This window comes from Ambystoma mexicanum, chromosome 1q, assembly GCF_040938575.1.
Source record: "Ambystoma mexicanum isolate Mex_15411 chromosome 1q, UKY_AmexF1_1, whole genome shotgun sequence".
In the NCBI taxonomy this organism is placed as follows: domain Eukaryota; kingdom Metazoa; phylum Chordata; class Amphibia; order Caudata; family Ambystomatidae; genus Ambystoma; species Ambystoma mexicanum.
Window position 1 is genome coordinate 433,799,256 of NC_090922.1, and position 25,128 is coordinate 433,824,383.

Sequence of the window (25,128 nt, forward strand, 5' to 3'; positions counted from 1 at the left end):
TGTGACTTGTGCATGCGTGGTGTCAGTATGTTGTATATCTAAGAGGGTTACATGATCCACCAACCCAGATTGGGATTGAGCTGGATCGTGCATCTGTTGGTTCAATGTCGATTGCTCTTTCGTTCCATGCGGGTCAAACGCGAGGGAGTTATTGGCATGTACTTCTTGAACTTGGTGTAACTTTTGACATTACAACTCACACCCTCCCACCCCCACCCTATACTCCACCCAACCTGAAGCATCTGTCGCCCCATACAACAATCAAACACCCTGTCAACGGACAGGTAACTCATTAACAAATAACCATTACCCAAGTCTCTGTGCTTCTGCTGCAACCAATCTCCAACTGTCTTACTTTGGTTGTTCCTTTGTCAAACTGACTGTTCGTGGTCACAGTCTAAATTTTAGTTCAAGTTCCTGGGAGGTGGCCTCGAGCGGCCGCCCTTGCTATGTTGTTTCCGTAATGTTATTTGTGGTTCAGAGTAAGAGTGCATCATCCTAGTTGGTGCTCGGTGGGTTCCATTGCTTGTTCTAGAGCCACTGGTTCCATGTTTACGGGGGGTCTCCCCCAGGGGGCCCGGTCCGGAGGAGGCCGGCATCTATCTTCCTGTCTCGTTGGTCACGTCGACCAGACTCCCTCAATGTGGGTCTCTGCCCATTTCCAGGCCTCCTGAGGGTCAGTGAAGTGTGTGGATGTACCTTTATGATATATCTTGATCTGAGCTGGAAATAGCAGTCCGAATTTCACTTTCATGAGGGACAGCTGCCGCTTCAGTGGTTCGAATGATTGTCTTGCGCGTTGCACTTCTTTTGTGTAATCAGGGAAGAAGGCTATCCGAGAGCCATTATAAGTGATCGTTCCCTTCGCACGGGCCATCTGGAGCAGCGCATCCCTATCATGATAGTTAAGGAGCTTAGCAATTACAGTCCTGGGAAGCATTCCTGGGATGGGCTTGCCAGAAGGTATCCTGTGAGCGTGTTCTATTGAGAAGAATTTGGAAAAGGAATGAGGGTCATAGATGTCTGCTAGCCACTGTTCCAAGAACAGTTCCATGCTCGGTCCCTCCGTTCCTTCCGGAATTCCGAGGATACGCACGTTGTTGCGGCGAGACCTGTCCTCGCACTCATCCACTCTAGCCTCCAGGGTCTTCAAACGGCGCATTGTCTGTGACAATTGTTGGTTGATATTGCTAATGTTGTCCTCTGTACCTGAGATGCGCTGTTCCGCTTCCCCCATGCGAGAAGTGAGTTTTTGCAGGTCGTGGCGGAGGAAGGACACATCTGCCGCTATGCTGTCCACTTTCATTTCCATGGAGGTGCGGGAACTCGCAATGGCCTCCATTACATCTTTCAGGGAAAGGGTGTCCTCCGCGTCTGGAGAGTTTGCCAGCGGTGCTTGATCCGTCGGTTGAGATGTCGTGGCGAAGGCATATTGGTCCATTCTGCTTTGTACGCTCGATTTCCGCGGTTTGTCTTTCCCCATTCTGTAGCATGGAAGGTGGCGGTCGTAACTGCCGGGGTAGGAGTTGTGTTTTAGTGCTTTCAAGAATGTCCCTGCAGGCGCAGGTTCTGGATCTATTGCTGCTTCTCTGCCCAGTCCGCGGAAAGTGGATTTCCTCCAGTTCTCGGGGTCGGGAGGTGAGGATAGGATCGGTCGTGGGCCGCACAGCCAGTGCCACACACGGGGGGAGGCCCCTTCATGCCAACTTGAGTCTCTTGCCTCGTCCCCAGAGCGAAGTCCTAGCCGCACCCCCAATCCAACGGCGAGCCGTTACTCCAATGAGGGGGGGAGCCGTCCGCTTTCTCTCGGAACAGTGTTCCTTCCTACCTTCTTTCCGGGAGACACACGCAGCACTGTGCCGTCCGCTCCGCGTATCACCCGCCACTTCCGCTGCTCCCTGCGTTTCTCCCTCCGTCCTGCACCGCAGCTCCGCACACGTTGCCTGTCGGTGTTGGGCACCCTAACCGGGCGACAGCACAGCCACGTTCCCAGCCCTTTCGCGGACGCCACAGCTCTCTCCCGCGGCTCCACTAAGTTGCAGACGCCATCTTGGTTTCACGCCTTTGCGCCCGATCAGGTTTCGTTATCGTCGAATATCTCGGTGAAAGTCTGGCTTTCTGCTATCCGGCTCCGTGTGCCTGTGCCGCACCTTATTCTCTTCGCCACAGATGCGTTTGGAGCCAGAATTGTTCCATCGAAAAGGATGTTTAAACAGGATTTTGTCGGTGGCCGCGGGAGCTCCACGGACTCACGTCCTGCCCGCTCGCATGCTGGCCACGCCCCCTCTCACCAGACATTGTTGAGAGAATTTTCTGACTGTGATCCTCAATTTTAGAAAAATGAGAGTCGATTGCAAGGTGCTAACAACATGATAACCAGCAACATGTGTGCAATATGGGCAGTTATGCACCCTTTGTGCCTCTCGGATATGCACCTTTCCCTTGGGTACAGGCTGATAAATTGGCCTTTGGAGCACATAATTGATCGTATGCCCTAGAGGCCAGGCTAAAATACTTGAGTTTTGGTCCAACAGGAGATTCCATGCCTCTTCAGCGAAAACCCCTACAGGGCATCTGGTCACATGACTAGCTTACTTTAATTTCATATGTAGGGGTTGCTGTGTTATGACGTATTCGGAGGAAGTGACTCCTGCCATTTTGTATGTTGCTAACATATGTTTCTCTTCTTGAAAATGAATAACCTACAGACAACACAAGGGAAAAGCTGGAATTCTTTGCTTGGTTTTGGCCAAAGGTATGCCTTTTCAAGCCATTAAGATAGAGTTTGCTCTGCTAACACTGGTAGCTAAAGCAAATGCTGCTGGGTTATGGAATGCATACAAGCTAAATACAGCTGCACCAGACTATTTTCTATTAAAGATATACGACTAAATAATCAACACTAAATATTACTGAGACTTTGTGAAGTAAACACGTCAAACTATTTGGTTCACACTAATAGGGAGGACATTATTGGGTAAGTCATAATAAAGGATTGTACATTGTGAGCTTGATGAATATATGGAAATATGAAACCATGATTGGTCAAGATGGTCAATTTCAACATATGGTTTAAAAATCAGGATTATCAATCATGTCTAACAAATCATATTCACCAAAGAACTAAGGTTTAAACTTGTCCAGGTACCTAGGTTGACAGCTCCACTGGGTCATTTGGATTGGTGGTGCCACTTAAGGTAGGCATGCTCTGAACCAAGCATCCATGTATTGCTTTTGGACTTTAATGCTTAAACAAGAGGAAGAATATCTTAAGCCAAGTTTAGACCCAAATGATGCAGGTTCTGTGGATCAAAGATTTGTGTAAGTATGAATCTATTTTAATGTATATTTGGACTGCTATTCTTCTATTTTAGAAAGCCTTTGAAAAAATAATCATCCTGGTTATCTGTGTGCCACACTCCTAATTGTAATGTGTTGTATCTTTTAACTGCTACAAACTCACAATCGAAGAAGGTCATGTAAGGCATTGTTTCCGACTTGCTACTGGATGGAGTGATGGCCTGTGGCGGAACATTACATTCTCACATGATAGGTAGATATTTCACTACAAGATATGTATTGCAAAGCTATAATACGGTCAGGCTTTTTCTCAATTTCTCAGTTTCTGAGGTTACGTCAGCCTCTTGAGGGGTAGGCTGGTGTGGGAGTCCCTGTATTAATGGTTTCTAGATGTCTCTTGAAGTGTTGGGGTCGGGTTTAGACTGCAGCAGTCTGAAGAGGACGCTTCTGCTAACTACGGGTGCTGAGATAGGCAAGAGACTCCTGTAATTGCATGGGCTTCTTTCGCTCTCTGATGGTGTTGTGGAAACTTTGAGACTCTTGTAGTCTCACAGGCTAGATCCGTTCTCTTGGGGTGCTAGGATAGGTGTGAGAATCCACTAGTCTCAATGACTTCTTCGCTTGTCTCAGGGTCATAAACCTCTGAAAATAGAATTCTTTGTCATGTCCTAATCTTTACGGAATAGCCTGCTTGATTTTGGTATCAGAGGTGTTCGCAATGGGATTTGAGATTTGATAGGTGAGTTGGATATGCTATTTTATGTTATTGTGATTTGTACCTCAAACCGCTGCCATTTATATTGCCTGCAGGCACTCTGGTGGATCGGAAAAGGAAGGAGCGCTCGCGGGAGGGGGGGTAATGAGATCAAGAGCGAGAGTGCTAGAGAGCTTTGATCTGCTGTTGGTAACTTCCGTTCGGAAAAACCATCACTTTGTGCTGGGTTTGTTTGTGTATAGTTGGTAGATGTTAGGTGGTGTTCGGTGTATGAGTGTGTGTGAGATAGTTTGTGTGTTAGAGCTTTAGTTTTCTCTGGTTTTGTTGGGTTTGTTTGGGTGTTGCAGAGTGTGTGTAGTTACATTCCAAATGTGTGTTAAGGTTGAAACAAATTGTGCAACAAACCTCAAATAAACAGTACCAAACTTTTATCCAAAAAGTATTTTTTCAGTTAAAAACCCGAATCCCCATTAACATACAGATCATCACATGAAGAAATACAAGAGAAGACACACATGTACAAATTTACAGAAATAACATTCTCTTCAGTTTGCAATACATATACACAAAAAGAGTGCAAACAATTGAATCCTATAATGAAAAGACTCATAATTTAAACTCAAGACAACCCAAAATTAATATATAGGTTGTTGTGCCATTTGATATGATAATGAATAAATCAATCAAATAAAAATGGCAATCAATTAGTCAATAAGTCTAATAGAAGTGACAATGGGCCTCATTACGAGTATGGAGGTAGCCAGGGTGCTATTAGCGCTATGGCTGCCTCCATACCAGGCTCCAATACCGGGTTCCTTCAATGGGGAATAACCAGGTCATTCCAACATTGGAGGACCCGGTAATTCCTCCTTGAAGGAACCATTTCCCATTCCCATTTGAGACCCGATAGGGCTAAATGGGAAAGGGGAGGGAGCTAATAATGGGCACGTTAATAACGGCCCGTTATTAGCTCCCTGTTCCCCTCGCGGGGCCCGGAAAGGACATCTGGTTTTACCAGACGTCTGTTCCGGGTCCCGCAAAGGGAACCTCGTAATAGGCGGCCCCATAATGAAGGGTGCCGGTCCCGTACCGGCACCCTTCATTACGGGACCGCCAGGGTCGTAATGAGGCCCAATGTGTAAACGTTTGTCTTCTATGACAAGCTCATGAAGGGAGTGTGTGCAGGTTGGAATGGTTTTATGTTTATGCTGTGGAAGAGGCATAATGGTGTTTGGTTTGCTGATTGATGTCCTGAGAGAGACCCTCCACCTTGTACTACTACTTTCTCGAAATTCATGAAAAATGCTGCTGCTGCTTCACCTGGTGTGTGTTTTTGCAGGACTGATGCTGGTACATTTGGGACTACTTCTCTCTACTATATTATCGCAATTTGTTTCCTCTCTTGATCATCTAATTGTCTCCTTGAGTCTTCAGAGATTATTGTTGGATCTTTAGAGCCACCTGTAATTGTCCTTGTCCTTCTACCAGGGTGTGTATTAACAGTTTTATGGTGACTACCACTCCAGGTCTCCAATCTCGTGGTTGTTTTTTAAAATTCAGGACGATGTAGAAAGTAGAACTTGTTCAGGGATCAGTCTAAGTATTTTTATTTGGACAGTCTTTTTTCCTTTGGTCATGATCATTGGTGAGAAAGAGATTTCCTTGGAGCAAGTTACTTAGAAATGGAACACGTTGTAGAGGGCTGGCAAGCGTTCTTTATTCTATCTCTTAACTTTCATCCTCTTCAATGTCTATGTAATCTCTTGGGTTATGATGTACCAGAGTGGACTTTCTTCAATGTAATGGAGTTTACTTCATTGATCGATGTCAACATAAAATCTTCATTTACGAGCTGTGGGGAAAGCTTTGAGTGATGTTGATGAACTTCAATTCTGGGAACTCTGGTCCCCTGATCTTTCGGCAATTGTCTTTCCCAACTTTGTATCTGGTGTTGGATTTCTCATGTGTTTGTGGATAGGACTATGGGCCTCATTACGAGGTAGGAGGTAGCCATGGTGCTACTAGCACCATGGCTACCCCCTTACCGCATTCCAGGTCCAGGTTCCCGAAATAGGGACTTACCGGGTCATTCCAACCTTGGAGGACCCGGTAAGTCCCCATTCCAGGAACCATTCCCCAATGGGGATGGAGCTAATAACGGTACCGCAATTTGCGGTACCGTTATTAGCTCTGAAGTCCCTTAACGGGTCTCTTCCATAACGCCTGGTAAAACCAGGCGTTAAGGAAGGGACCCGCTAAGGGACCTCGGAATAGGGTCATAAGGGATTACCGGCACTGGTGTCCTTACCGGTGCCGGTAATCCCTTACCACCTACCTCATAATGAGGCGCATGTGTCTGCTCCTGGCGATCCCACTTCTAAAACCATGTGCTGTGGCTCACTGAATCAACACGTGAGAAGTAGGTATTTACCTTACAAAATGTATTAAGACACTATAAGCAGTTTAGGATCTTTAATGTCTCTGCGTGTAGCTGCGTCTGGCTCATGCTAGCTTCCTCTCGCTTCTGAGGATGTATAGCTTTCACAAGTCTCTGAGGCTTATGTCAGACGCTTCCTCCATGTAGAAGTTATATATTTCACAAGTCTCAATAGGTTTACATCAACCTCTTCAGGAGTTAGACTAAGTGTGAGTTGCCCACATTTGCAGTGGTTTGTTTAGGTTTCTCAGGGTGTTGCGGTAGGTGTGTGGGCACAGCAGTTTCAATTTACATCTTCAGCTCTTTTAGGGTGTTGGGTTTGGTGTGACTCAAGTAGTCTCAATAGCTTCTTGAGCTTTCTCAAGAGGTTGAATGAGTGAGGGTTTCCAGCAGTCCCAGGGTCTTCTTTGGACCTCTCGGGCTGTTGGGCTACGTCTGAGATTCCAGCAGTCTCAATGAGTTCTTAAGGTCTTTTACTGTATTGGGTATGTGAGAGACTTCACTAGTCTCCCCGGCACACTGCAGCTTCTCTCAGGGTTCTCTGGAAAGTTCAGCAGCTCCAGCATCCTTCAGCACTGATCCCAAATTCAAACTGAACTGCTGAATTCCTTATGGCGTTTTATAGCCATGGTATTGCCCTCCCATTTCTCTCTCTTTTGCCTGTGATTGGTTCTTCCACTAGTTCCTCCAGTTACCAAGCTGTTAATAGACCCTAGTGAAGTTAGGAGAGCTTTGTAATCCGCTAGAGCTTTCGGGTATGAAGTCAGCAATGGTAGCAGAGTTAGGAGATATAAGAAGAACTGGCACCATCTTAGATTTTCCTTTCCCCGTCCACAGCAGCATGCAAGCTACTGTCTCCACTTTTGCCATGTGGTGTGTGCTGGTGGTGCTCAAGAAACACCCCCTTTCTTAGTGAGGCTCTCACCAAGAGTCCACTCCATGATCAGGGTGAGCCCATTATTAGGAATTGCTCCACTATATTCACAGCAACCACATCGCCTTGAAAGTGTTTGAGCAGCTTTGACCCAACACTCATCAGTCTGCCTAAGAAGGAAAGTTCACTGGGGGACCAGTCAGCTTCCAAATACAATTTTGACATAGCAATCGCTTACTCCCTATTTTCTGACGTTGGGAGTAAAATATTTTTAGTGAGTGAAGTAATTCTCCTTCTCAATAGCAGTATGTTTAGATAAGCAAAGTACATGCTGCCTCGATAACAGATCTATTTTTGTCATCCATACTTCATTTCACCTAGCAATTCATGCAAATTAAAAGATGCAATTCTAGCTTTAGAACAAGCAATAATAAGATTATAGTTTCATCCTGTGGCACTGCTCTGTGGGTGGAAGCAGGAGGCATACTAGAATTCCATTGTTTCCTATTTCATGTTGGCAGTATTTGTCTGCTTTTAGGGAGCAAAACTGGCTTGCACACCTCTTATCTGCAGGGCTAAGGATGCCATTTGACCTCTTTTAATCTGTTTGGCTACAAGGGAAGTGCATAGGTGAAACCTGCCAAGAACTGTGCAAAAGAAGGTACCTATACAGGCGTATCACCTCGAACCATAAAATAGAAATGAATATAGGACATCACTTTGCTCAAAATGGACATAAACTAACCAGCCTGTCAGTGTTGGTACTGAAGACAGATCTCCCAAAATACAAGACACAGAAGAACATGGAAACTCAACTACTTCACTCAGCCTAAAAGATAGAGACATGATCATTCTATCATGATCTTGGCCCTCTTCCTGCTCCCACCTGTGAGGCTAAAAACCTCGGTGTCATCTTCGACTCAGAGGTATTCTTCCTTTCTTCTCCTTCCCCCAGAAGCTCACTGTCTCCAGAGCTCTGGTTCTCTCTAGGCTGGTCTAATGCAACAGCCTCTTTCTAAATCTGCCTGCCTCTACTCTCCACCCTCTGCAACTCATCCAAAACAGGACTGCCAGTCTTGTCCTTGGCCTCAAGCCCAGGGATCGTATCTCTCCAGGACTGAAATCTCTGCACTGGCTCCCAGTGGCTGAGGACTAAGTTCAAAACCCTCTGCATTGTCCACAAGGCCTTCTGGGACCTGGGACCTCAATACCTTCAACTCTCTCCTCCTAAATATCTTCCTTCTTGAGCTCTTCGCTCATCCGCCTCCAACTCCCTCAGGGTTAGTCGCTTCTCCAAGCAGCGAGTTGGTGGTAGATCTCTTTCTTCTGCTGGGGTCTCCCTCTGGAACAGCCTCCCAGCCATTCTGAAACTTGAGGAGAACCATCTACGGTTCCAGAAGCACCTCAAGACCTTCCTCGTTGCTTCTGCTTTCGCTCCTCCTATCCCCTGCTGATCTCCTGACTGATTCTGAAACTGCACTTGTTACCTGTCTACCCTCTGATCTCGGGCCCAGGTTCCGCCCCCCCCCCCCTGCCAGTTGAACACCTGCACTGCCCCCCTGGCAACCCTGGCACTCGGGGACTGTTTCTGCATCCCTACAGCCCCTACTAGCACTTGACACCTGATGTCTGCACTTACCCTTTCACTTGCCACCAGCTGGCTGCACTTTCATATATTGTCTTTATTTATTTTACTGTTATCCTATGCACTGCCCCCTCCCCTTTCCCCCTGCACTTTTCCTCTCCCCCCCTCCCCTGCACTTGCGCGATCGCAATGTCACCTGGCCTAGTAGGATCGTTGTCTCTGTCTTCCCTCTGTTTCCCCTCCCTTGCCTTGTCGCACCTTGAAACACTTGTGTATAGGCGCGTTATAATTGCCATATATTATCATATCATAATAAGGACGTGGCGTTCATGTCTCACTACAGTGAACTTTGAATTCTAGCCCATCAGTCAACATACCATGCGTACACTAGTAATGCACCCATCGTTTAATGGAGGTGCTAGCAATTACACTTCCTTGCAAGACATAGGATGCACACAACGTTAGTCCATACCTAATACAACTGACCAACCACTATGCATAGCAATGTAGTGTCCCTTTGTAAAGTATTATTAAGTGTTAAAGCCACTGCAGTCAGAACAAGCAGCCAGGAATTGACAATGTTAATTTTTGGTCTAGAGCTTTTCAGCAATGCAATTGTATCTGTAAAATGAATACACTATGCAACACGCTTCCTTTTCTTTTTTAAACACTGCACAGAAACATATTTTTCTCAAGTTCACTAGTCCTCTATTTTTAAAGCACTTCCCGTGTGTGTGGAAAAGCACACAAACTGGCCTGCTTTAATTATGTAAATGCAAGCATCTCTTTACACCGCGTAATGCGTATATCTCCCTTGCCTGAGAACTAATGTTCCTGTGTTATAGATGTACAACTCTTAGATAAGATGATCACAGCACTGCATTCCATGCATCTCAGCCTTGCTAAAACTCTGTTCAAAACGAATGTATTTTCCATCACAGCATACTGCTTTCTGTTAGTCCACTTATAGGTATCAAATCACAAAATGTTGTCATTTTTTTAAGCTGGACTAAAGAGACGACAACCTTTTTTGCACAATATTCTTGTTGGACGTTTTTAATGTTTGTGTGCAATTGGCTTCATCTTTAGTTATATTTCATCTTAAAATCGAATTGGGGGGTTCACGTTTTGACATTTGTTTTGTTCATATGTTCTTTGATGTCTTGCAGAATTTTGGGGTACATTTTATTTTGTGGAAGAGATGTCATGTTAATCGCTTGTGAATATATTGCACACCGTACATTTTGTTGGCAGTAGATTGAAGTACTCTAGGCGTCAGTACTGATAAGCGCTGCACTTTAGGAAAAAGTTAACTGTTACTCTGAAAGTTTTAGGTGAATATACTTGACGAGCTTTTCTATTTTGTGGTGAATGCTTGGGGATTAGTTGAAATATGATAGTAATTGATAGTCATTTTCTTGCATGTTTTGAAACCTTTGCAATGAAAGCTATGTTTAAATTACTTTGAGTATTTTAATACACAAGAGTATTTCTCCTCCTGGTTGAGGTATCACCCTAGTAGGATTTTAGCCAGCAATATGACCTTCATTTGGCGCTTGTGCAAAATTCAGCATCTTCTAAAATAAGGACTTGCTGCATGCATGCAGATCCAAACTTAACCACGATACACCGGATTCAGTCAGAGCAGTCCTTCCTGTCACGTGTCAACTCTGGTCCCTATTTGAAGGACCCCCCCAGAATATGCTATATTGCCCCTTCAGGAGTGTTAATCATGCACCAGTATTGCTGATCGCAGGAGCCTTTAAAGCACCATCACATCAGCCACTTCCCCAGTAGCCATCCATGGCCCCCAAGCAGGACTGCTTATGACACTCAAGGGCAAAGTTGCCAATTCCAAAGCTGTGCACCTTGAAAGATAAGTCTACCTGTGTCACTACATGTATGACTCCTACCCAGCCCCTCTGGTCTTTCTGATCAGGGGAACTGAGAAATTGGATCAAGTTTTTACCTGTAGAAGGTTGCTGGGGTCTTCATCCTTTGGCTCTCCAGAATTTTTGCACTCGCATCTGCTCTAGCCAGCATAAACCTAACTGATCCTCTGCATCATCCACAAGGCTTTCTGGGGCCTGGGACCTCACTACATCCAACTTTCGCTCCCGAAATACCTTCCTGCTAGAGTCCTCTGTCCTCTAGCTCCAATTCTCTGCAGGTCAGACGTTTCTCCAAGCAGAGAGTGGGAGATAGATCGCTTTCCTCGGCAGTAACCACCCTCTAGAACGGCCTCTTGCCCCTTTCAGACTTGAGCCGAATCTCCTCAAGTTCGGCAAACTTCTCAAGGCATTGCTTTTGTCCTCCTCCTTGCCCTCCCTTGCTAATGCCCCCCCTGCCGCTGTTGATTGACGCCTGTCCCTTATGTGCTTTACTGGGGCCAGGCCCTCCCTCATCCAGTCTATCCCAGCACCCTATTAACAGCACTTGCCCTCTGGCTTCCCTTCCCTGACTAGCCCTGTCTTTGGTCCCCCGTCCTCACACTAGTTATCTCCCACCCTTTTTCCCCTTGCACTTGCCCACTGAGGCTCCCGTCAGCACTTGCTCATGCCCTGGGCCTCAGCCTTCCTGCACTTCTCCCCTCCTTCCCAGCCCACCCGCCCTAAACTGCCCCCACCCCTGCACTTTTGTCATTGCACTTGCCTGGTTCCGAATGTCACAAAGACTAGTAGGAACATTATTATTGTTGTTTTCTCCTCTGCACCATGCAAATGTCCAATACATAAATAACTGTGGGCTAAGATCCCAATGATTCCTCACCATTGACTGTGCTCGCTAGGGCAGATGGGAGTTGTAGTCCAAAACAACTAGAGAGCTGCAGACCCTTGGACAGGGATGGGGCAGAGTCAGTCACATGGCAGAAAAGCCTAAGATGTGGCTCTGTTCCTGCCGTAAGAATAGTTGTGGTGGCAATGGAGACATCTGCTAAATTCCCTAGCAGGGTCGGATTGGCCCCTCTGCCTTTGGGCATGTGGCCGGGCCGAAATCGTCCCTGGGGAGTGGGGGCCAGTTTCTGGCCATGCCTGGGCCGGTTTGGAAGAAAAAAAAAACTAAAAGCCTTTCATCCTTCTTAGGTCGATAAATGAGTACCAACACAGGTTGGATGATATTATATGCATATTTGTTCTATAAAAAAGAGCTTAAGCGTAAGTGCTATACAATAACATATTATCATTTGGCCTTGAACGTCTGCTTGGATTCACAGTAATGTAGTGTACTTAGGAACAATGCTATTTGATGCCACTTCCTGTTTTGTCAAGGGGTGAAAGGTTGTGTTCCATCGCTTCCCGGGATGTCACTATGGGGTGGGGTCAAATGACATCACTTCTGGTAATGTCATCAGAGGTCAAGGGTCGTGAGGCGAGGGATTGGCCACTTTTTTGAGGCGAGGGGTGGGTCACCTATTTTTGGGTGACTGGGCCTATTTCTTGTTCCAGTCCGACCCTGCCTATCAGTCAGCCAGACTTCGGTTTCCAGGTGGGTCCCAGTCAGGCTTCTTGTGAACTATTATTCAACAGCGAGGTTTATAGAGGCAACACACTCACATCCAAGACACTGGAAGAATCCATGCTATAGTGCTGACTCCGAAGCAGCAGCTGTAGGCCTTCTAAGCTCATCTCGGTGCTCTCCAAGGGCTCTGCAACCTCTCTCCTGTTAAAACAAATGTACATTTTAGGATTAAGAGTAAGACAGTACAAGACAAGAAATTGTTGCCTCGGCAAACATTGATGCACAACTCACGATCACTGTGTAAATGCAGTTTTGAGTCATGGGGATTTCCAACTGTCAACAGTTCTAATTATCAGAACCTATGCAGAGGAGATGAGGAATGTAAGGGTCTGCTATTGTCAGAACCAACCCATTGGTCAACAAAGCACAGTACAGCAATTACAAATGCATTTTTTAAAAGCAAGGAAAAGTAATTATTTTCACATTAAGGAAATGAACAAATCAGATTTAATAGTAGGTTAGAGAAGTGAAGCAACACAAGTAGGACTAGAATGTGTGAGATTGGAGTGCCGCCAAGGTGGGATAGCAGACAAAAGGGGGAGTGTAGGTAGTGTCACCCATGGGTGGTGCTACATTAAGGACATTCATCAAGTTGACTGTCTAGGGTGTCACGGGTAGAGGGGTAGCAAGTGGAGTAAGGGCATTATAACCCGTTGCACTGCAATGGGCCCCTACTCCTTGTGTCTCTCTTGTCATTCTGATAAAGGCGGCTTGAAAGATTTGTAGTGTTCATTTAGGGGTTCAGCTCCCCTCCTGGCAGACTTCCTTTTTTCTGCTGTGCAGAGGACAATACACATTCCCTTAATAGGCTGCATATTCCATGCATTGCTTTATCGAAGCTATGAAGGAGAAAGGGCAAGACATTAGAATAAACAGGAGTGGGTGGTGTAAACTCAGATAGAAACAATGCAATCTGATAAACCCAAAGGCTGGTGGAGACAGAAGAGCCAGGAAGTAGAGGAGGCAACAGCAGTTAGTAGGTGGAGCGAGTAGTGGAAGAAGGCCATAATTACTGGGAAGACAGTGATGGGGGGGCTGGTTAGCCTAGGTCCAAGAGCTGGGGCTGGCTCCATACCAGATGCCCATAAACCAAAGACTGAGTGTAAGAATAGGCAGTAGCCAAAAGAAGTTCAGATATAGTAGAAGCCGCAAAGCCACCAACGAAAGTAAAGAACAGATGCTAACCCAGAGTGAGAAAGAGAGAAACACAACAGATAAGCAAGAATGTAGCTAGCCATTAGCACCAAAACCAGATCTAGTGGAAATGGCAAGTCCACTAAGGATACTAAACACACTTGCACAGAGTCTGGATTGGAGCCAATCACTTCTGTCCCAGAGGTGCCCTACAGTGTCCAGGGCCAGAAGATGTTCCTGCAGTTTGGGCCCGGGTGAAGACTAAAGAAGAGAAGTCCAGCAAGATTATGCCCCTGGCAGAGGACTATAAGGAAGATGGCCTAAAAGTCCATCTACGACTGACGGGGAAATAATTGACGGTCATCTGAAAGACGTCTGGCACATTGATGGCGGTAAGGGGTTTACAATGCCGGTAAAGGTGCCGGAGTCGTCAACCCCTTACTGTCCTATTACGAGTCTGCTCGCGGGTCCCGCTAGCAGACCAGGGTGCTAAGAACGGGCCCGTTATTAAAGGGCCTGTTCTTAGCACCCTCCCCATTCCCATTGAGCATATGGGGGCTCGAATGGGAATGGGATGGGTTCCTTGAATGAGGAAATACTGGGCCCTCCAAGGTCGGAATGGCCCTGTAATTCCTCATTCAAGAAACCCAGACCCGGTACCCGGTAAGGGGGTAGTCATGCCGCAAATAGCAGCATGGTTACCTCCTACCTCGGAATGAGGCCCCATGGGTGATTTTGTGTTCTGACCATTTGACATTTGCTATGAACACTTTTTTAACTTTGCCTGAAGAAAAGACTGATGGGGCAATAGTTTTTTGATTAGCAAGGATAAAGGTGGCCCCCTGAGAAAAGTGGAGATAATTGGAAACTTGAGAGGTTAAAGGCAAAAAGACAGACTGGAGATATTTATTCATGGTGAGAATAAGAGTTTAGTAGTAAAGATCAAAGGGAGGGTTCGGAGGGAGCAAAGGATGGCATCATATTCAAAAGGTGCAATGGGGAAAAAAGTATATAGTGCAAGTTAATGAAGAGAGAAAAGGAACTGAGAGCAGAAAGGGCGATATCACTATGAATAAATGCAGCCTTATTAGACACAAGGTTTTCAAGGGCTGGGTAAAGAGAATCAAGCGAATATAAATTGAGAATGAGGAAGATTTAGAAGATGGTTATCTGAGGTCTTTGAAAACTTTTTTGGAGATGGTGGGAGCTTTGGGGGATGCAGGTAATGTTTCAAGCACATTTGGGGTAATAAAGGTTTTTTTGGTGGCAGCATAGGTTGGTGTGGTAGAGGAGTGTGGCTTAGAGAAAGCAGTTAAGAGGATTCGAAGGGCCTGAGTCTATACTTGGCTTCGGGGAGCTGGGTAATCAACCATTTGGTAAGTATTCTTTGCTAGTGATATGAACGCAAAACCAACTCCCACACTGACACACACTTGGGCTTGCTTAAACAGTACTTCTGGTTAGTAAAGAGAGAAAAGCAGCAAAAAGCTGTGCGTTGGCAACAGCCAAATTTGTATTGGGCCATGGCAAAAGCCTCATGTCGACAGGTTCTCATCAGGGAGCATTTGTTAAACATCAGACTCCAGGCTTTTATAAAACTGTCTCACTGGTTAATTGGTGGCGCCATCCTCTCACCTGCTGACATAGACTACATTAAAAGTGAGCAGAGGCCTGACAGAGATGCTTGAGGAACTTGTTGTCAAGAGAGCAGCAAGCGGCAGTCACCACTCGGGTGTATATCTGTATGCTCGCATCGTATCTTGGACACATACTCTCCCATCCATACCATTAGCATACGATAGCTGAATTGTCTCTTTAATTGTTTCATTTACCCTCTCCACCAGGCCATTCACCGTTGGATAATATAAATCCGCCTAATGGTTTTCAATTGTGTAGGCCTCCAAATTTTCCCCATTTCATGCGAGACAAGTTGAACTCCATTGTCTGGAACAATGATCTTTGGATAACTCTCTCTCGCAAATAACCTCTCCAAACAGTCCACCACATACCTTGTAATGATGTTGTCCACAAATTCTACTTCAAGCCACCTCGAGGCATAATCTACCACAACAACTCCTGACCCAACAAACTCATAGAGCCCATGAAATCTATTGCCACTTTTTCCCACACTTGATCTGGCATGTCCACCTTACCCATTCCCATGTTCTGTGTCTTCAACGACTTATCACTCATGCAACACGGAACACATGACCCCATGTCTTCATCCACCATCACATCCATTCCAGGCCACCAAAATGTAGATCTTAACCTGCGTTTAGTAAATCTCTTTCCCAGATGACCGCACTGTGCACATCTAGTAAGTTCTTTACTCAAAGACAGGAGGTACTAACCATTTGCCCCTTGCCAAACCAAGCTCAGAGATACTAAACTCATCCCTCAATTTGCAATAAGGTGAACCTACCTCTACTGCATCTTCCATCCTGATTCTAGATTGCCTATAACTTTCTTTATATTCTCATCACTGTTTACTCCCTCCAACCAAACCCTCTTAGAAAATGCATCACTCACAGTTTCCTCTACCTGTACTATCTACAATAGGTGCCCTGGATAAACAGTCTGCCACCGGATTGCACTGACTAGGGACACATTCCACCACAAAGTTGTAACCTGGTAGTGCTGCCAACCACCTAGCAATTCTCAACATCGCTGAGCGCGACCCTCTCGGCGAAAACAAATTTATCAAAGGTTTATGATCGCTCTTGATCTTATAATAAATGCCCCAAACATACGTCCTGAAATATCTGGATGCCCAAAAGCTTGCCAGACTCTCACTCACTGTAGTGGAGCACTGTACTTCAATGTGACTCATTCTGTTGCCGAGAGGCAGCCTCTAAAATCATTGAGCATCTGCAATTGCAGCATTATTGAAGAACTCAGCAATCAAGCTTATTTATTGGTTATTCTACACAATTGTGTACCTGATTTGACAAGACTTCTAGCCTTAGAGGAAGAGCTATGCTGGAAATACTTGTCAGGCTGTACTGAATATGAATTAAAACACAGTACAACTGTACTTTTTGGACTACCTTGTGTGGCGCAGTTCAATTGTTAACAACTGTTCTAGCAATGTACATCAATGTCAGTTAAAGCACAAGATGCAAAGGCTATAGGTACTTCACCATCCCTTTGAATCTGACTCAAACCAGCACCTAAACCCCAAGCACCTGCATCAACCATTATTACAGTCTCAGCTGTAGGATACAACCTATGCAAAGTGGGTGCATTAGCTACCTCCTCCTATATTTTCTTAAATTCCTTTTCTTCCTCAACTCCCCACATCAAATGTCTTCATCCCTTCAATAGGTCCTACAAAATGTCACTCTTGACTGCAACGCTTTCTACAAATTGTGCATAATATTCAACTAACCCTAAAAAGGATCACAATTCATTCTTATTCACAGGTGACTAACTGCAAGAATAGCATCAACCATCTCAGGAAGCATCTCCAAACCCTCTTTCCTCAACCTATGACCCAGAATTGACACCCGATGACCTTGAATTGGCACTTCTCCTTCCTAACAATCAAACCTTCCCTTTCCAGCCTCCTCAACACCTCATACACTCTCATATCATGTTCAGACTCTGTCTTTGCACCAACCAATATATCATTCTGGAAGACCTTTACAGGAACATCACCCAGAAGATCCTCCATAACTTTCTGAAACACAGCCGAAGCTGATGCCAAAGAGCATTCTCTTGCATTGATATGCCACCATGGGTGTGATAAAAGCTGTCAATGGCCGTGACATGGGATGCAAATCCACCTGCCCATCCAAAGTGCTATATAATCCCACCTCCTTCCTCATAATCAACATTTTGTTTACTTTAGGCAAAGAATATCTGTTGACAGATATTCCGATTTAAGTCTACTAATTCTATACATAATCTAATCTGACCATCAAGTTGCTGCATCACCATGATCGGGACAACAATTCGCTGCACTCGGCTGGCTCAATTATCCCCTCCTCACACAACCCCCGTAACTCTGCAGAGACTTTGAGGTCATCCCAGATGGAGGTCAGTGTGGTTTCTGTCCCGTGGCGTGGATTGAAGCCTGATTGTGCTGGGTCTAGGAGGTGGTTGGATTCCATGAAAAGGTTGAGCTGAGAGTATGCAGAGTGGTCGATGAGCTTGGCAAAGAATCAGGTATTCGAGATGAGCCTATAATTTATTGGTTGGAGAGGGTCGAGGGATGCTTTCATTAGAAGCGGTTTGACATGCGCGATTTTGAAGGGTTATGGAAAATGCTGCAGGTGAGGGAGTCATTAAGTATGAACCTCTCTAGTTCTCCTGCTCAAGTGGGGGGTGAAGATTTTTTTTGAGGAGAAAGGTGGGAGAAGGGTTGAAAGAGTAGAAAGAAGGGGTTTCAGAGGGGAGGATGGTGGATTCTTGAAGAGCGGGTGTTGAGCGGGGTTGGGGTTGAAAAGTTTGGCCGTCCTGTCTAGGGCTGTATTGTGGAAGTGTTCAGCGAGGGAGTTGCAGAGCGTTTGCATGGAGGTGGTCGGGGTAGAGGTGCAAGAAGGGTTTAGGATTTCCATGATGATCCTGTGGATCTCTTTGCTACTGCTGCAGCAGCTCAGGATTCTTTTATTGTAATAGGCTTTTTTGACCTTTCAGATCTAGGATTTGTAGTTTTGGTGATGGTGGGCGAACATTGACCTACTTAGAGGGGTTCTGGAGGCTCGCCATTTCCGCTCGAAGGAGCGATTTGAGGTTTTGAAAGCCTTCAGTTGGGGGGTGAACCACTTGGGGGTTGGCCCTTTGTGGGAGGGAGCAGAGCTGCAAGGGGTGAGAGGAAGGAGTGAGTCATTTAGCCAGCAGTCGAAGGACTCAATAGGTACGGGTCTAGATGAGAGAAAGGTATGCCTGAGTGGTCTGTCCATATGAAAGGTTTAGGGTTGAACGCCAAACAAAATAAAGTCGGAGGAGATGGAAACCACATCAAGGGTGTGGCCTGCAATGTAGGTGTGTCCTGTGGTATGCCGGGGAAGGTTGAGTGATTCTAAACTGTGAACCACGGGTTGAGTCATGGAGTTGTTGGGCACATCAAACCAAATATTAAAGTCCCCTAGTATGGTGAGTGCTGGGTGGTTAACTAGTGTTATTGCTAGTGAGTCACAGAGGCTATTGGTGAAATGTCTGTCATATCCAGGTCAAGTAGGAAGCTGTGTGAGAAAGTGGGCACCAGAGAGAATTTGACTAGAAGGGATTTGCAGTTAGCTGTGCAGGGCTGAGTTTCGGTGAGTGAGATGGAGGATTATGAAGGATGGCTACTCCGCCTCCCCTGGAATGTCTGTTGTGGGAGATGAGATAGTAATTAGGAGGTAATGTTTTGCGTGCCAATGGTTTGAAATCATCCGAGAACCATGTTTCAGTGATGAAAATGTGATCAGGACTGTCTGAGGTTAGGAGGTCAAAGATGCTGTGTCTGTTTTTTGCCACAGAGCAGGCATTGAAAAGGCACCAGGTGACTTGATCGGAAGTGGCGGTCAGTGTATCCCCGGGTGTCCCAGGCTGCAAGCACTTGGTTGGTCAGAGTGACCAGTGGGCAGGTATAGGTCACAGGAGAGGACGGTGTGGACAGTATGACTAGGTCAGTCGGTGTGACTGGAGAGATGGTCTTTGTTGGGTTGAGGGATTCTGTAGGTGCGAGCGGAGAGTCTGGAAGGCAGATCCGGAGCGGGAAGAGTGAACAGGGGTTGGCTGGCCCACGCAAGTGGAATGGTGTGGGTTCAGAGGTTGGAGGGTGGGCAGTAAACGGAGCTGATGTGGTGGGTGGCATCAGGCTTGCTGCTGTAAAGGGATTCGTGCCCAGGGGGAGAGGGAGGTGTAGATGTAGTGGGGGAAAGGTTGTGTTCTAAGAGGGAAATGCTGGGCATGGGTAAAAGAACGGTCCTGACAGAGCAGCTAGGAAAGGTGAGGTGGGTGGCCTGATGCAGAGGTGGTGAGGCAAGAAGAGTAGAGGGCAAGGGGCGGTCTCCGCCTCTGAGTTTTGTGTGTTTGGGTGCAAGAAGTGTGTGAGAGAGGGTGGGGGGTCTGAAGGGAAAGGGGTTGAAGCGATGGTTCTGAAAAGGGCAAGACATGCCATACTGAGTGAGGGGGACAGGGTGGTCTGGAGTTGGGGGTTGGGGTGTGGAGGAAAGGAGGAAGGGGCATATTGGGGAGGGGAGTAGTGCGAGTGGGTTATGGCTGTCAAAGCATTGCCAGGATTCCTTGGAAGTGGGGTTGGTGAGTGGAACGGGTCAGAAATGCATGGGAGAGAAGGCATGAGTTCAGGGGGTGGAGGAGATGAGCGTGGCTTTTGGTATGAAGTGGAGCTCCCGTTGTATGAGTGTTTGATGAGATCTGGTGTGCAGAGGTCCTTGGGGGTCTGGGTAAGGCAGAGAGGGATGGGAGCGGGGGGACTGAAGTGGAAGGAGTGTTCTGATAGGCAGCGCAGGGGTTGTGGTGGTGGTGGGATGGTCATGTCGTTTGGAGTGCCAGCGGGCTCCTCTATTCTGAGAGTTGAACACAGGGCTGTATGTGGCAGTGGGAAGGTGTAAGTCTTCCTGACTGGTTGTCGGGAGAGAGAGGGAATGGGAGTGAGAAGAGGGTGAGTGGAGGTGATTGGGTGAGGGGCAGGAGAGGGGTGATTCTTGGTGTGCCTGAGAGCTTCCCTGGTCTGAGAGTTGTAGGGGATGTGGTGAGAAGAGGTGGAGTGGGGTCGGTCAGAGTGTAAGGTTCAGGAGGAAGGGTTGGAGATGAAAAGGTTTTGCGGCGTGTAAGGAGGGTTCATGAAAGAGGGTCAAGGGAAATGGTGGCAGTAGGTCATGTTGTTTGGAGTGCCAAAAGGATCCTCTGGTCTGAAAGTTGGATGCAGGGCGGTGAGTCGAAGTGGGAAGGTGTAAGTCTTCCTGACGACTTGTCACAAGAGAGAGAATGTAAGTGAGTAGAGAGTGGGTGGAGGTGGGTTTTTTTTGTAAACGTTTTATTTAGTTTTAACAAACCAACAAACAAACATACAATAGACAGGTGTGCATTATAACAATACCACAAGTGGTCATACAACTTGTTTGGGCCATGCATGAGCTAGTATTCCTTCCCAACCTTCCACCCTAGGTGGCACTTGCGTAAATCTACTTGGTGTCCGTCCTTCCAGTCTCCTTTGTGGCCCGATATACAGTCCATGTGTGATCACCAGGGGGCCTGTTGCTGCGTCTACTCCACTGCCTCCACTAGCAAGTTAGCTGCCCCTCTTCGGAGGAAAGCAACATTTGTGTTAACACATTCCATTCTTCCAACCCCATGCCATACCGCTGTCTCAGCTAGCGACCAGTGTCTCAAATCAGCCCAACAGGCTTCAATATTGGGGCCTTCGGCCGATTGCCAGACCATTGCAATTCTGCGCTTTACTAACACACAGATCAGGTCTTTCATCTTAGCAAGATGCCTAGTGTGTTTACTCCCCCTTGGGAACAGTCCCAGCAAGTAAAACGTTGGTGACCATGCATGCATCTGGATACCAGCTTCGCCACCCTGTCCGCCACTTCCCACCAGACCCTTCCGATCACTGGGCATGTCCAAAACATGTGCATCATGCCTGCTTTCTCTTGGGTGCACCTCGGGCATACCTGTTCCCCTCCATCTCCCATCTGCGACAGCCTGTGCAGAGTTAGGTATGCTCTGTGTGTAACGTACAATTGTATGAGTCTAAATCTCGCGTTTCTGGAGACACCCTTAGCGTATAACAGCACCCTCTTCCAGTCTACCTCTGAGAGGGCCCTCCCTCGGCCACCTTCAACTGTGTTGAGGCCATTTCAGAGTAGATCATATATCCTGGCGACCATGTGGCCACCCTTCGTTATATCATACATGGTCTTCAGCACCTCATTCATCCATGCCCCGTCACGGAGCCCCGGCCATCGTCTGTCCAACCTTCTTATCATTCCCATATACGATAGAAATTGGCCCCTATGTATACCATATTCGCAAACTAGGGTCGCGAAGTCTATCCACTTGTCTTCTTGCAGCAGGTCGCCCACTACAGCAATTCCCTTGCCCTCCCATTGCCCTCTGAACCAGTCCACAGCACCCTGTTGTCTGCCCATCACTGCCACCAGGGGGACACTCTGGGAGCAGGGGTCTGCAGTCCCCATAAGCTTACAAACCCTGTGCCACAATTCTACACCCAGTTTCAGCAATTGAGAGGGTCTCGGTGTCAGCTCACCTTCCGCCCACAACACCTCTTTCAAAAGGTATTGCCACAGCATTGTTTGCAACAGCCACATGTCTAAAGAGGTCTCATCTCCCAGCCAATTCACCACAAGTTGCAGCTGCCTCGCTAAATAGTATAACTCAATATGCAGTGCCCTGATGCCCCCTCTTCGTAAGCCTCCCTGTAGAGTGTGCACAACTATTCTGTTCCTCCCCACCCCCATATAAATTGTAGCGCCATTGTGTTCAATTGCTGGAAGAACCCTCTGGGTATAATATATGGTATGTTAGTAAAAGAGGAGGCTCGGAAGTACAACCACTTTTAATAATGCTGCCCTTCCAAAAGCACATGGAACTTGCTACCCCTTTTAGTACTTTTTGCGTGTTATTCTCGTGTGAAGCAGCTGGGTCATGCCACACATTAATGCCCAAGTAGCGAAAGGTGTCTCTCGTCCATCTTGGCCCCAGTACTGGCAGCTGCTCCATGGTGAGGTCTTGGAGCCCTGCTAATGGGAACACACAGGATTTTTCCCACTTAACTTGGATGCCCCAGAGAGTTGTAAACTGGTCAATAATGTCCAGCAGGTACAGTAGGTTAGTCTTGGGCTGGCTCACATACAGCAACATATCATCGGCGTATAGAGAGATGAAGTGTTCTATTCCATCTATCCCTATCCCTGCTTTCGCATACTCTGTTCTAAGGATCCAGCGCAGTATAAACAACTTTGGTGACAGCGGGCACCATGTTTGGTGCCCTTGTGTATTTTCCATGCCCTGGAGATCTGTCTGCCAGTTTTCACCCTGGCCCTGGGTGTTGTATAAATCGGCCCTACCCATCTCATGAACCCTGGGGCTATCCCAAAACACCAGAGAGTTTCCAGCAACCAATCCCAGCAAACCGAATCAAAAGCTTTTACTGCGTCCAAGAAGGCCACTGCACAGTCTTCTGTTATGTGGTTGGTGTTATATATTACATGGTGAAGTCTCCTTAAGTTCCATGTGTTGTTGTGCCCCGGGACATACCCAGTTTGGTCTGTGTGGGTTAAGCTTCCTATTACATTTTTAAGTCTATTCGCCAGCACCGCCATCATGATTTTACAATCCTGGTTCACAATGGAGAGTGGCCAGTATGAGCCGGCAGTTCTGCGGGGGGTTACCCAGTTTGAGAACTGTTATAATGGATCCACACATGCTGCTGGGCAGCTCTCCTCGTTCGTATGCCTCGCCATATATTTGTAGGAGCCTGGGTGCCAATGCCTCTGCATAGTCAGTGGGGTATCAAGCATCTCTGCTTGTTCTACCTCTAATTTGGGTAAGTTTATTTGGAGTGGGGCTTCGTTGATGTCTCTGTCTTCTGTCGTGCTGTTAGTTGAGTACAGGGACTGAACATCTCGTGAAGATCTCATTAATCCCCGTTGTCATCTAGGGTGGAGCTAATATGTCCCTCGGTTCCTCCCTCTTGCATAACCATCCCAGTAATCTCCCAGGATTGTCTCTCTCTGCATGCAGTTTCTGTGTGTACTTGCCGAAGTCAAACTTGCCCAACCTTTCCCACGTCCTCATGCATTGTAGGCACAATTTCACCAGTTCCGCCAACTCCCTGGTTCCCAGTCCCTCAGCCCTCTCTTTCTGCGCAGTGGCATTTTCAGTGTCTGTTGAGTCCCGGAATATGTCTTTTCTAAGATCCCCCATTTTCCCCAATCGCCACCCCGTGCATAACCACCTTGAAAGCGTCCCACAGGGTGCCCACTCTTGCAACACTATCCGTATTAATGTCAAAATACTACTCTATCTTGTCCTCCAGGTGGCTGCTAAATTCATAATAGAGCAAGGCCCCGACTCTCAGTCGTCAGGTAGGGATTGGAGGTCTCTGCACAGCAACCTGCCATGTAGCGGACAATGGAGCATGGTCCGAGAAGACCCTAGCTCTGTAATCTATGTACGCGAACTCCTCCAGGGTCTCTGCCCCAGTGAAAATTTAGTCTATCCATGTGTGTACCCCATGGAGGGGGACGAAGAATGTGAGTAGCCGTGTGTCTCCCCGTGCCTTGCCCTCCATACATCCACCAGGTTCAAGTGACTAAAAAAGGAGCTGAGGGTTGGCTGGCGGCACTGGTTTTTATATTTCTAATCCAATCTGTCTAATCTAGGGTTACATGTGCAATTAAAATCACCACCCCAGATCCACGTGGCCCCTCTGTATGTGGATAACTTTGTGTATAGTGATCGAAAGAACCCTGTGGCGTCATGATTTGGAGCGTATGTATTCATGAAGCAGACTTCTCTATTCTCCAGCAGACTTGTACTACAGCGAGTCTGCCTTTGTCGTCCTTTTTAAATTCTAATAACTGGAAGGGGACAGTGGGGCAATATAAATGAGGACCCCCTCTGCATACGCTACAAACTGTGAACCGTACATCTTGCAACCCCATTTCCTAGCCATCGTAGCTTGTCTATCAACCGTCAGGTGTGTCTCTTGTAATAGCACTACCTTTGCTCCCATTCTGTTCAAGGATGCATGCACTCGCAATCTCTTAACATAGTTGTTACGTCCCCTGACATTCCAGGTGACTATTTTCATATCATCTACCTTTGCCACGGGAAGCGCTGATTGGACCTCCATTTTCCCACTCCTGGCTGAGCTACCCTCCTGAACCTTAGTTCTGGATCGCCCCCGCTCAAGTACCGGTCTCATTTTGCCCCTTCTCTCCCTTCAGCTTAGTAAGGTCACCCCTCTGGCCCCTTCAGCTGCATAACCAGGTGACTGAGTGCCACTCCAGCTCTCGTGCTCCTCCCCAGCACTATGCCTAGCACGCAAGTACCTTTCCTCACACCAAACACTCCCCCTTAACCGAACCATCTGCCCATTCCCTCCCTCCCACCCATCCCAACAAACCATAACTCGGATGACCAAAAAACCTTTCCCAACTTCAAACAGGCCAGCAACGGTCTGTGTGCTCAGGCTTACCCACCTATCTCGTACCCCTGTACCCCCTCTGGGTATCGTGCAGCAGCTTCATGCCCTACAACTGCCATCTTTGGTTACAACAGGGGTATTCGCTAGCCGTTCCCATCTGCAGCCATCAAGTCACCTGTTTTTAGTCTCAGTGTCTCTGTTCAGTATGTCCCGCTAACTTCACATCGCCATTCTGCCTTTTCAACTAAGTTGCGCATGACAATACAAGGACTGGAGGGCCGTTTGGCATGTTACTTCCTTGACACCCTATGTTATTTCTGCTCGCCAGCTGTGGCAGTCCCTGCGTTTCCATCCAGGAGTGTGCATCCGTCGTGTTGTCAAAACAATGCAATCTTCCATTATGTAGGACCTTCATTTTGGCCAGGTAAATCAG

The 25,128-nt window shown here is 47.0% G+C and overlaps 1 protein-coding gene across 1 annotated transcript in view; it reads right to left on the bottom strand.

The window, feature by feature from the left end:
- LOC138528325 (heat shock factor protein 4-like) overlaps positions 1–25,128 on the bottom strand; it is a 731,255-nt gene that overhangs the window by 62,833 nt on the left and 643,294 nt on the right. The window contains exon 9 of the mRNA XM_069639844.1: positions 12,466–12,571. Within this exon, the coding sequence (XP_069495945.1) occupies positions 12,466–12,571 (106 nt within the window). The remainder of the gene's footprint in view (positions 1–12,465; positions 12,572–25,128) is intronic.